At 41.9% G+C, this 13,064-nt stretch overlaps 1 protein-coding gene across 1 annotated transcript in view; it reads left to right on the forward strand.

Annotated features, from left to right (window-relative positions):
* The first annotated feature begins 11,386 nt into the window (after nucleotides 1–11,386).
* Nucleotides 11,387–13,064, forward strand: part of COLEC12 (collectin subfamily member 12) — a 207,038-nt gene continuing 205,360 nt past the window's right edge. The window contains exon 1 of the mRNA XM_024580580.4: nucleotides 11,387–11,579. Coding sequence (XP_024436348.2) covers nucleotides 11,573–11,579 — 7 coding nt within the window. The 5' untranslated portion in view covers nucleotides 11,387–11,572. The remainder of the gene's footprint in view (nucleotides 11,580–13,064) is intronic.

Below are 13,064 nucleotides of genomic sequence, written 5' to 3' on the forward strand. Positions count from 1 at the left end.
GTTATCAATGGGTTGGGATTTGATTTTTCCATAGAAGATGCCTCATTTTTTTTTAAATTCAAATTTGCTTTGTAGTTGCTCAACACTTCTCTGACTCATCTTTTACTAAATTATGGGTTCTCCATCAGGATTTACACATGGTATTTTTCTAGCATTTAATTGCTTCTCCCTTTCCCCAAGTGAGTATCTTAGGATGCTCACAAAGATAAATAAAGGAATCATAGCCATAATAACAGTATGAGCTATTATAACAAAAACAGAGAGAAATGAAAATAGGAAAATATGAAAAAGAAAACTAGAAATCTTGAAACCTAACAATGTATTCATTAAAATTTATAAAATTCATTAGAAGAGGCAAACTCTAGATGGACACAGTAAACTAAAGACAGTAGTGAGGAATTCACCCAGAATCTAATGCAGAAAGACAGAAATATAAATAATATGAAGAAACACTTAGAGATATGCAGATAGAGAGACTCCAGTGTACATCAAGGAGACATTCCGAAAGAACAGGATTGATAAGATCTAAGAGAAAGCAATATTCAAAGAGGTAAATGGCTGAGAATTTTCTGGAAGAGAAGCAAGATATGTGTTGCTACATTGAAAGTACACTGCTGGTACCAAGCAGATAAATACGAATAATTTTATAATACATTAAACACATTATAATAGAAATCACAGGATCTCAAGGATAAAAAGAAAATCTAAAGAACCTGTCAGAAAATACAGAGCAAAGGCCAAAAAACAGCAATTAGAATGATATCAAACTTCTTTTCAGCAAATAGGTAGACAGATAGATGGATAGATAGATAGACAGATAGTCAGAAACTAAATTGTCAAGAGATAATACTTGGCAACTTAAAATCTTATACCTTGATAAGTGGAGACAGCAAATATGTGGCCTTTTTGCTTCTGTAACAGGAAGAAGCCTTTGCTTCCCTTCAACACTCATGTGGTGGGAAATTACCTAAATATAATAGGAAACATGTAAAGATAGTAGATGCTAGACATCCACCCCCCCCCCCATAACAAATATCTACCACAATCCTTAACTCCATCAATGACAAAAAGTACAAAAATTACAGATGAGTTAGTATTCAACTCACAAGACTGGAAAAATACAACAGAGTTAAATCAAAGAAAGGAAAAGAAGAAAATAATAAAGGTAAGAGCAGAAACAGAATTAGAGAAAGAAAACAAAATATATAGATGAGCAACACCAAAGCTGTTTCCTCTGAAATAGACAAACTTCTAGCAGAAAGAAGGTACAAATAACACCGGGAAGAAGAAGAGACATAAATACAGAGATGAGAGTTGTTTAAATCACAAGGAATGACAATGGACTTCATGCCAGTAAATTTGAAATTCTACATGAAAGGGAAAGGTTTTGAAATGTCAGTTAAGCAACTGGATATTTGTGTCTTCAGCTCATAAGAGTCCAGGCAGGAAACCTAGGTAATCAGAAAGAAACAGTTGTTAAAGTCTTGGAAGCAGAGCTGATGACAGAATCCTTAGGTGCATCATTATTTTCAAGTAAGGCAGTTAAGTGGGAGGAGTCTCAATGAAGACCAAGAGTAAAGAGTGATGGAGTTAGTGGGAGAATCAGAGAGAAGTGATGACACCTATGGGAGGGGAGGAGAGGGGTTCAAAAAGTTGAGTGGTCAACAGAAGTTAGATGAATCAAGGAAAGAGTGTGGCATACCCATTGGGTATGGCGATTTGAAGGGCTTGAATGGCCTTTGTTATAGCAGGGCTAGCGCCACCGTGTGGCAGCAGACATATAGCAGATGTTTAAAGAGGAAACAGGTCCTAGACTTTGCCAAGTGCAGAGGACTTCAGGAGCTTGGCTCTGATGAAGAGTATAGGAAGCAGAAGAGGAATCTGTAAGGAGAGAGGAGAGACAGTCATAACAGATGAGGATGGAATGTGAGAGCAGGGAGAGGTGGGCTTTGAGAACAGGTGGATGGGGAGCCCTGAATGACAGATAAGATAACCTCCTCGAGTAACAATAGGGGCCAGTAGGGAGGCCAGGTGCTGAGAGAGATAACTTGTATCAGGCATAGGAACAGGGGAGTGTGCAGGAACTTGTAAGGCATTCCTGCCAGATAACCTCTGTTTTTCTGTAGAGGAGGAAATAAGCTCATTTGTTGGTGATAAGAGGGTAGGTGTCAAGCAGGGTCCTTGAGAAAAAGTTCAGAAATAGTTGCCAGGAAAAAAAAAGGGGAAATGGGCTGCCCGGAGCATATTCGAGGACATGGAGGGACTTGTTAGGAGGCCCCAGCAGAGTTAGCTATGATCTGTGCTGGGGCCAGGACCCTGGGTTCTCACTTGTGTGTATTTTCCTTACAGCACATTAAAATCTAGGATTCTAATATTTTGTAAAGATATTTAAAGATTTCATTAGCCGTACTTCCTCTCTAGAAGAGATTAAATAGAATTTGCTTATAAAATTCAGACTCAAGTTTTTCATTCAGCCAAATTGCAGTTATTGGAAAACCATATTCAAAGATGTGCTTGTTTTGAATACATTCAATAGGAATCTTTTTAAAACAAAATTTAAATTTATTTTATTATTTTTATCCTCCTCCAAGAACATTTTTTCTATTGCTTTTAGAGAGAGAAACATTGATTGGTTGTCTCTTGTATGGGCCCCAACAGGGGATCAAACCCCCAACCTAGGTATGTGCCCTGAAGGGGATTAAACCCACAACCTTGGGGCATTGGGATGATGCTCCAACCCACTGAACCAACTGGCCAGGGCCATTTAATAGAAATCTTAATGGAACAATATTGTTTTTTTTACTTTTATTGTTGTTCAAGTACAGTTGTCTCCATTTTCCCACCACCACTGTCTCCTGCCCTACTCACCCCCACCTCCCATCCTCAATCCTTCCCCCCCTTTGGCTTTGTCCATGGGTCCTTTATACATGTTCCTTGATGATCCTTCCCCTTCTTTTCCCCATTATTCCCTTCCCCACTCCCCTCTGCTTACTGTCAGTTTGTTCTTTATTTCCATGTCTCTGGTTCTATTTTGCTTGCTTGTTTGTTTTGTTGATTAGGTTCCACTTATAGGTGAGATTATATGGTATTTATCTTTCACCAGCTGGCTTATTTCACTTACCATAATGCTCTCCAATTCCATCCATTAGGAGCTCCTTCTTTCTCTCTGCTGTGTAGTACTCCATTGTGTAAATGTACCACAGTTTTTTGATCCATTCATTTACTAATGGGTGCTTAGGTGGCTTCCAGCCCTTGGCTATTGTAAATAATGCTGCTATGAGCATTGGGGTGCATAGGTTCTTTTGAATTGGTGTTTCAGGATTCTTAGGATATAATCCCAGCAGTGGAATTGCTGAATCAAAACATAGTTCCATTTTCAGTTTTTTGAGGATATTCCACACTGCTTTCCACAGTGGCTGCATCAGCCTGCATGTGTACTAGGCTGCATGTGTACTGTACTTTGTTGGTTCCCACCGACAGTGTACTAGGGTGGAGCCATATTCTTGATTGTCAGGCTTTAAAAAGTTGTGGAACTCTTCTGTGCTTTAGCTTCTGTTACATGCAATACTAAATATTTTGATTGTGTGTGATTGTAAATCCACAACTTTTAAAATTTATAGGGCAGATCGACTTAATGGGCCATGTGAGAATTCAGTACATCATAGAAGTAATCAACAATGAACACCTTTCAAATTGAGCAAAAAGTTTATGAAAAGATCTTATTTAATCATTTATTTGCAGTTCTGATGCTCTTTATTTTTAAGTAAATCTTGTAGGATATTGATATACACTATTTGCATGTGCTTAGAAACCACATTCAAGGTAAAGAAATTTAAGCTCAAGAATAACGTATTGTCTCAATGGAAGATATAAATAACTAAAGTGGAAAGAATTACGGGATCTTAACCTTACATAAAAATGTAGTGTAAGTTATTTACAAGAGTCAAAAACTCCAGAGAAAATGGCTAGTTATTTATAAGAAGTTAGGAGTAAAATAAAAATTCTGCCAGGCTTGGAAGACTATAATGTCAACAGTTATCACATAGGAATAAAACTGCACTGTGAAACCTCACCAATCTTGATACACTTCTTTGGAATTTGTAACAATTTTGACAAAAGCTTAACTGAAGTTTACTTTTTCACCATTATTAATCAAATTATAGTATAAACAATATTTATAAAGTTAATGTTTAAATTACTTTAGAGAACAAATTATGTTCAAGAACCATACTTAGTAACAATGTATATGTGCATTATAAACACTTTAATCTATCCTTAAGGTAATTAGTTCTCTTTAGGCTCTCTATTTTTGTTCTTCTTTATTTTAAAAAATAAAACTGTCTTAAGTTAATTTTACTACTCTTCTTTACCCAAGCAAATGGTTATTTCATATAAAATAATTGAGCTCTGGCTGGTGTGACTCAGTGGATTGAGTGCCGGCCTGTGAACCAAAGGGTCACTGGTTCCATTCCCAGTCAGGGCGCATGCCTGGGTTGTGGATCACGTCCCTAGTATGGGGCACGCTAGAGGCAACCACACATTGATGTTTCTCTCCCTCTCTTTCTCCTTCCCTTCCCCTCTGTCCAAAACTAAAAATAAATAAAATCTTTAAAAATAATAATAAATAAGTAAATAAAGTAACTGAAAAAATTATTCTACCGATGTTCATTTTGGTCTGCTATTTTACTTTAAAAAACAAAATATAAGATAACAAATTAATTAACTATGAGAAAATTAGTGCAATTTACTGAGCTTCTCCTTAAGTGGCATGTAATGTCTGAAGTATTTTAAACTATTATCTCCATGCTGTTGCAAAGGGTATAAGCTCCTTCTTTCTCTCTGCTGCGTAGAATTCCATTGTGTAAATGAACCATGGTTTTTTGATCCACTCATTTGCTGATGGACACTTAGGTTGCTTCCAGTACTTGGCTATTGTAAATTGTGCTGCTATGAACATTGAGGTGCATAGGTTCTTTTGGATTGGTGTTTCAGAGCTTATACCCTTTGCAACAGCATGGATGGAACTGGAGAGCATTATGCTAAGTGAAATAAGCCAGGCAGTGAGGGACAAATATCATATGATCTCACCTTTAACTGGAACTTAATCAACAAAAGAAAAAAGCAAACAAAATATAACCAGAGACATTGAAATTAAGAACAATGTAACAATAGCCAGAGGGGAGTGGGGAGGGCATAATGGGGAGAGGGGTCTACAGGAGCTACTATGAACAACACAGGGACAGAATCGGGGGGAGGGGGGTGGGGTTGGCTGGGGTGGGTTGGAGGGATGGGGAGAGAATGCAGACAATTGTAACTGAATAAAAATTTAAAAAATAAAAAACAAACAAAAAAACTATTATCTCTAATCTTTCTCAAAATATTACAAGATAGATATTTTTGTCCTCATTCCTCAGATGAAGAAATTGATACCCAAAGTTAAGTGATTTTTCTGAATTCTCAAGTATTTTCTGAACCTGATAAAGAAGATAATGTGTATCAGGGCTACACATAGGGTCTAGAACATAAAAAACAATAAATGTCAGCTATGGCTATTGTTATTACTATAAATAAGAGGCTCATTTTAAGGGTAGGTGAGAATTTATTAACAGATAAAACAGCTCTTCTATCTTTTGGATCTGTTTCAACTGCATTTGAATATTTGTTCACTTATTCATTTAACAAACATTTACTGAATGTTTGCTGTGTACCAGGAATATCAGCATGAAACATGGACAAAGATGTACCTCTGAAGTAGCCCAATATTTTAAAAAGTTACCAGCCACAAATATGTATATATCTGAATTTCCAACTTTCACAGTGATCAGCTATACATACATATACGCAAAAATGTATACCGGTAGCTGATCACTGTGAAAGCTGGAAATTCAGAAATATTTTGGATTGAGATATACATATATGAGGGGGCACCCAAAAATGCCTGGAATTTATTTATAAAAAATTGGGTATTTATTCTTCCATGTTTAAACTTCAGTCACTTTCAAAGTACTCTCCATTTGATGTGATACACCTATCAAGACATTTTTCCCACTGCTCAAAACAGTTTTTGAACACATCAATTTTGATGCTTTTTTGTGCTCCTGCTGTTTTTGTTTCACTTCTTCCACATCATCAAAACGTTTCCTCTGAGGACTTTCTTCATCTGGGGAAACAACAAAAAAAAGTTCCTTGGGTTGAGATCGGGTGAATAGGGAAGATGGGGCGCAGGGGTCATGCCATTTTCGGTCAAAAACTGCTGAACACTCCTGGTGGTGTGGGCAGGTGTGCTCATAAATCACCCATCATGAAACAGGCAAACATGTTGGAAGAGTCTTCCAAAAAAATTCAATGAAGTCTCTCACAGCCTCTCACAACACCAGCTGGTACATTGATACAGATGGGTTCCTAGAACACTCACCTAGTGGGGGAGGCCTGTACTACAAGGGGTCCACCCTCCAGAAGATAATTCCAGTTTTCATGTGTCCCCCCTTCTGTGTGTGTGTATCTCCAAATATGTCTGAATTTCCAACATTCACATTTTTGATGTATTTATTCTATTCACAAGTAGTATTTATATGTATCTCATGTTAGAGCTTTTGAGCTGAAAAAGACCTTGGAAATGATGCAGTCTAAAAAACCTTTCATTTTACAGCTAGAATACTCAGGTCTGGAGATGTTAGAGGCCTGCCCTAAATCAAACAGGTACGTAACACAAAGTCAAATTCTACTGATTACCAGACCACAGCTTTGCTCACATCAACACATTTCATTTCTGCCAGAACAAATGAATGGAAAAAAAACCAAAAAACAAATGAAAGACGAGACCTAAGTAAATTCCTCTCAACCATGTTACTGCAAAAGGAACACACTGAGAGCAAAAATAAATTCTAAAACCCTTTTTTATGTAGGTCAATAGTCTAAAATGTCCAGATGTAATACATCTGAAGACTAATAGGAAAACAGTCATTGACATTTTAGAGTTGGAACAGAACAGCTGGTCATCTTCCCAGGTCATGATGAGAAAGATTTCAGCTTACCTGTCGACTTACCCATCTCTCCAAGCTGAGAGAGACCCTGAGGCCACATTTCCATTTTTCTTGGTTCTTACCTTTACACTGAACTTAAGAAGAGGCTCCAGGAACAGTCCTGAAGCTGGTGGCCTTGGAGTAGGTAAGGAGGAAGCAGAGTTTGGCACCCAAAATATGCCTTTGGAGATATTGATTATTTTAAGCTGGTTATTTTAAAAAATTTTTAGAGAGAGAAAGTTGTGTGTTTGTGCGTGTGTGTGTATGAGAGAGAGAAAGAGAGAGAGATCAATTTGTTGCTCCACTTATTTATGAATTCATTGGTTAACTCTGGTATGTGCCCTGACTAGGGATAGAAACAGCAACCTTGGTGTTTTGGGTTGGTGCTCCAAGCAACTGATCTACCTGCCAGGGCAAAACTGGTCATTTTTAAGAAAAGAAAGACTTTTCCTGGCTAGTGTGACTCTGTGGATTGAGTGCTGGCCTGTGAACCAAAAGGTTGCCAACTTGATTCCTGGTCAGGCTACATGCCTGGTTTGCAGGCCAGGTCCCCAGTTGGGGGTGTGGGAGAGGCAACTGATGGGTGTTTCTCTCCCTCTCTTTCTCCCTTCTTTCCCCTCTCTCTAAAAATAAATAAATTAATTAATTAAAAAAGATTTAGTTAAAAAGTAAAGAAAGACTCAATATACAGATCAAGTATCAGAAATATACACTAGAAACATATATGATACTATTAAGCAATGTCACCCCAATACATTTAATTTAAAATTTTAGAAAGAAAAGAAAAACCTTTGACTTTCCTCATAACTGACTAAGAGGAATTTAGACAGAGGACCTGTTCTTGGAAGGGAGGTATCATCGTAGATAACTATGGTGTACTATGAAGTAGTGTGTGATAGACAGGGAGGAGCCTGGCAAGGCCCATTTAATCTGTGTCCCTTTGTGAGAGATGGCCCAGAAAACATTAATTTACCAAACATTTGCTCTTCTATCTCCATAGACTTGCCTTCCCGCCCTTTGAAGTTCCAAACAACAACCCCCACCCCCTTCTACTTAGCTCAAAAAGACAAACAAGCTTTAACTGCCCAATTTGTCTCAGCTACCAGACTCCTGGATGGAGAATTATCTGACTCATTCTGTGGGTTGCTTTTTCACTCTGTTGGTAGCTGTTTATGCACAAACGTTTTTAATTCTGATGCAATGCAATCTATCTATTTTTTCTTTTGTTGACTATGTTTTTGGTGTCATATTTTGGAGTGGAAAGCAGTGCTCCCCTTCAGGATTGGGATTGAGGGAAAAGGAGGAGGCAAGGGCTATTGGGCTTTTTCATCAGTCAGAAGGCAATACTAGCATAGGGTTGGGGTGAGGATTAAACTAGATAGATGCCATCTCCAGGGTTATAAAAGTAATGTGAATGCAGGACATGGCTCCTGCTGCTGGAGGAAGGGAGGCTTGAGTATGACCTGGAGGCCCTGTAGCCTCTTTCCACTGAGGAGCTCAAGGCACCTTCACAGCTTTGACTCAGTCCTTGCCAATCACACCATTCTCCTCTTCTTTGCCTTTGCCTCTCTCCTGGAGTCCCAACTCCATCCTCAACTCCTCCCACAGCTACCCAGAGAAATCTTGGTTAACTGATGATCTGCATGTAACCACATCCTCCAGCCCTTTTATACTCTAGAATAGGGCTCAATCCACTCCGTGCTGACGGTAGTGGGGCTGGAGGAAGGAGCCAGTCTTCCAGAAGTACTTCGAATTGTTCTCTAAAGAGTTTCTGAGCCTGCTTTCTCATCAGCAGGTCTGTGAGAATCTGGTTCATTATAACTACCATGATAAGGTTAGGTTTGTGTGGAGTTTTTTTCAACCTCATAATTCTACTGTTAGAAAAAAATTTATATTGTGTAAAATACCTGTAACATGACGTAACATTAATCATCTCAGTCATTTCAAGTGTGTGGTTCAGTGGCATTAAGTACAACCACATTATTGAACAACCATCTTCACCATCCATCTCCAGAACTCTCTTCATCTTGCAAACCAGAAACTCCCCATTCTCACCTCTGCTCAGCCCCTGGCAACCACCGTTGTTCTTTATGTCCGTACAAAGTTGACTACTCTAGGTAACTCACATAAGTGGAATCATACAATATTGGCCCTTTTGTGATTAGCTTATTTCACTGAGCACACTGCCTCAATATCCATCCATGTTGTAGCCTATGTCAGAATTGCCTTCCTTTTTAAGGCTAAATAATATTCCATTGTTAGTATATATAGTATTTTGTTTATCCAATCATCCATTGATGGACACTTTGCTTGTTTTCATCTTTTAGCTATTGTGGTATACAAGTATCTATTCAAGTCCCTGTTTTGATTATTTTGGACATATATCCAGAACCAAATATTGCTGGATCATTCGGTAGTCCTATGTTTAATTTTTTGAGAAAGCACCACACTGTTTTCCACAGTGGCTGCACTTTGGAAAGTGCACTTCTACACTTATCATTTTACACTTCTACGAGCAATGCACAAAGGTTCCAATTTCTCCACATCCTCACCAACACTTATTATTTTCTGTGGTTTTTAATTTTTTTTTATAATAGGCATCCTAGTGGATGTGAAGTGGTATGTCATTGTAGTTTTGACTTGCATTTCTCTAATGATTAGTGATGTTCAGCAGTTTCCATATGTTTATTAGCCATTTATGTATCTTTTTTTGAGAAACGTCCATTTGAGTCTTTGCCCATTTTGGGGTTGGGTTGTTTGTGTTTTTTGTTGAGTCGTAGGAGTTACTTATATGTTCTAGATATTAACCCCTTATCAGACATATGGTTTGCAAACATTTTCTGTAGGTTTCCATCTGCAAACCCCATTCTGTGGGTTGCCTTTTCACCCTGTTGATAGTGTCTGTTCGTGCACAAAAATTTTGATTCAATCCAATGTATCTATTTTTTTCTTTTACTAGCTGTGTTTTTGATGTCAATCTATAATTTAGGCTTTTTAAAAATAATTTTTAAAATTCAAATACTGGAGCCAAAATTCTCTCCATTTTTCATTTGGAGAAACTATTACTCAAAGAAACTGACCGATTTACTTTATCCCAACACTGGTTAGTAAGCTCTGGGCTCCCTTCAGGGACCCTGCAAGACAAGATAAGTATCTTGGTGAGAGCTGGAGCAGGTCTCCAGATCAACTCTGAGAGACCCTGTGGTGTCATCAACTACTAAAGTGAAAAAAAAGTGCCAGTTTTTGTATTTTGCTTTACTAGTCATGTACAAGTTCTCCTCTAATGTTCAAAAAAAGAGAGCTTCTGGAAAGGACAGTCCGTGAAATATTTTAGAATGTATTCATTTCTGGGCACTAGAATGAATCAATGGGCTGGTCACACCGCATCACCAAGTCCTCAGGAAAGAAAATCTGTGCAACTGTAGCCACTGCGCAGCCAGAATTGTACTGCTTTCGGTGTGCTAGCAAGTTACGCGATACTCTTTCATTTCAGAGTTGTTGAAGAAAGTTCCTTTGCATCTCTGCCTCCTCACAGTGCCACTCACCACTTAAAGTTTTGAAGCAATAAAGCAATGGGCCTATATAGAAGGTTTCTAAGTGGAAAGATAACTTAGTGGGGCAACATGATGGGCCACAAAGAGGAATTTACAATGGAGCCACTTCCCCTTTCGTAGTAAAACAGGGTCGACAGATCGAGCGGTGGGTGTAGAGAGTGACTTTGCCAACCAAGGGGAGTGTGATGCATTTTTTGGTCCCTGTCTCTGTCTCTCTCCTGGAAGGTCCAAGAGTTGTAATCCTGCTCCAAGTTCTGCAGGGACTGTGCTTAATGGTGACTTCGGATTTAGTGACAGCTCTCCCCAGGTGACAGTAAGCACGCTCCATTGCTGCCCTGTTTCCTTTGAGCGTCGACGAGTACACTCGGAAACTTGGAATCCCGAGGACTTTTCCCCTCAGTTTAACCCTCCATGCCCCAGAGCTATCTGGGAAAGGGACAACCATACCTCGCCACCCCTGCGACACTGCTGCTCCCCAGCTCTTTCGCTCCACACTCTAGGTAGATTGGGATGTAGAAAGCAGCTCAGAAGCAGCACCTTTCGCGCACACCGAGAAGGATCACTTAACTACCCCGAAGGCTTCGTTCTGCTGCTTGTCCAAAGGGTAAAAGAACCTGGGCGAGCGAAAGCGAGGAGACGCCAGGCGAGAAAGTGACAGGGCAGGGGAGAACGCAGGCCCGAGGGCGGGGCGGGGCGGGCGCGGGAGGGCGCGAGGGGGGCGCGGGCGCGGCGGCCCGCGCGCCCCGGAGGGCCAGGGGGAGGGGCGCTGGCGGGCGCGGCGCCTCCCGCCTGGGGTGAGCGGCGCGCGCGTCAGCCCCGCGGCACAGGCACAGATCACCGAGCCGGGAGCGCGGGGCGGCTGCGAGCGAGCGAGGGCTGGAGCGCTGAGGACCGACGCGCGGCGCGGCTGCCATGGGTGCGCAGTGACCGCTGCTCTTCGCGAACTTCCTTGGCGGCTCGGGGCTCCCTGGCTGGCGGCGTGTCTCCTCCGTCACCATGAAAGGTAGGGCAGCGGCAGCGGCGGCGGGGCCGAGCGGGCTTCGGGGCGTGCGGAAGGGAGTGAAGGTGCGTCCCTGCGCGAACTTTTTCGGGGTGCGGAGCCGGGTAAGAGCGGGCGCCGGGTTGGTGCGTGCACACTTGGGGCACTTCGGCCTCCGGGGTTGGGCACGGCAGGAGACCCAGAGGTTGGGGTTCGGAAGCGTGCAAGTATTCCCCTTCCCATCGTGTCTCTGCGAAACAATTTGAAGCCCTAAGTCGTTGTTTATGGATTCCAGTTTCCAACTTTTTAATTGAAAAAAGATGCCGAGGAGAGTGGAGGTATCATCATTCCCTCGAGTCTGCTTTCCGCTCTGCGGCGCTCCGCACTCTCCCGGGTCCGCTTTTCTCCCCGGTGTTGCAGTTTCTCCATCCTAGAAGTCGACGTGAGGTCGGCCGGGTGTTTTCTCCTGGACTCGGGGATGTTCTCCGTGCGCCCTCCCTACATCTGGCAGTGATTAGGTGCCCGCGGAGTTCAGCTGGCTCGGGAAGTGCGTTTGGCATCTTTCTCCTTCAGACCCACGGACTGGAAAATAACTGCCCTCGGTTCCGCGTCCCTTCCAGGTGCCCGCCTGTGGAGTTGGTGTGCCCACGTGTGTTCAGGGGTGACACAAACCATCCCATTAATCGTCCGCTGGGCGGTGTCCCCTGCAGGCCGGTTTAGGGAAGTGTCCGATGTGACGTGCCTTAAACACAATCACAACGGGAAGGCTTTGCAGGGCAGCCTTCAGTTTAGCTGAAATAAGAGGATCTGTCAGCAGAACTCTGATTTATATGTGAGATAAGCAATTACAGTGGAGGCATCAAAGGGAATTGTTTGGTGATGGGCCGGCGTCCAGTATACGCAGGACTCGAGTTCCTGGTTACGTGCTAGGATGACACGTTTGAGTCCCGGCGGGGGCCGGGCTGATGTGAGGGGGCTGGGCGCGACAGGCCTTCGGACCGCGGTGACCGAGTTTCCAGTCGCCCGCAACCACGCGAAGAGATCGCTTTGACTTGCCAGGGAGTGGTTGTCTGAGCGCGGCGCCGAGGGAGCCCCACACGCTCCAGAAGTAACTTTTTGGCTCTAAGTTTCTCTGAAGGCAGTTCTCGCTAAACACTCCAGAGCGATAGGTCCTACCAGTTACTTCTCCTTCCGAGGCATTACATCTCGACGTTAGGAGACCCTGGGAAGGGACAAGATTGAACAACCAGTAAAGAGTGGCCCGCCCCAGGGGGAAAAAAAGCAAAAGATATGATACAACTTTCTGGCTAGAGAATTTCAGAACGCAGTGCGTGTTCCTCCTCTCTCCATCTCAGTTTCTCTTCTCTCATTTACATTTTAGGAAACACGCACTTTCCTTAGCTAGCACTGATTAAAGGACCCTTCCAAAAAGGAAAGTTACACATGGCTAAAAGTTACTCTGGGCTCAGTTACCCTCATTTTAGCCAAAAGTTATTTTCCTCGTCGCTG

The sequence above is a fragment of the Desmodus rotundus genome, chromosome 10, assembly GCF_022682495.2.
Source record: "Desmodus rotundus isolate HL8 chromosome 10, HLdesRot8A.1, whole genome shotgun sequence".
NCBI classification, from domain to species: Eukaryota; Metazoa; Chordata; class Mammalia; order Chiroptera; family Phyllostomidae; genus Desmodus; species Desmodus rotundus.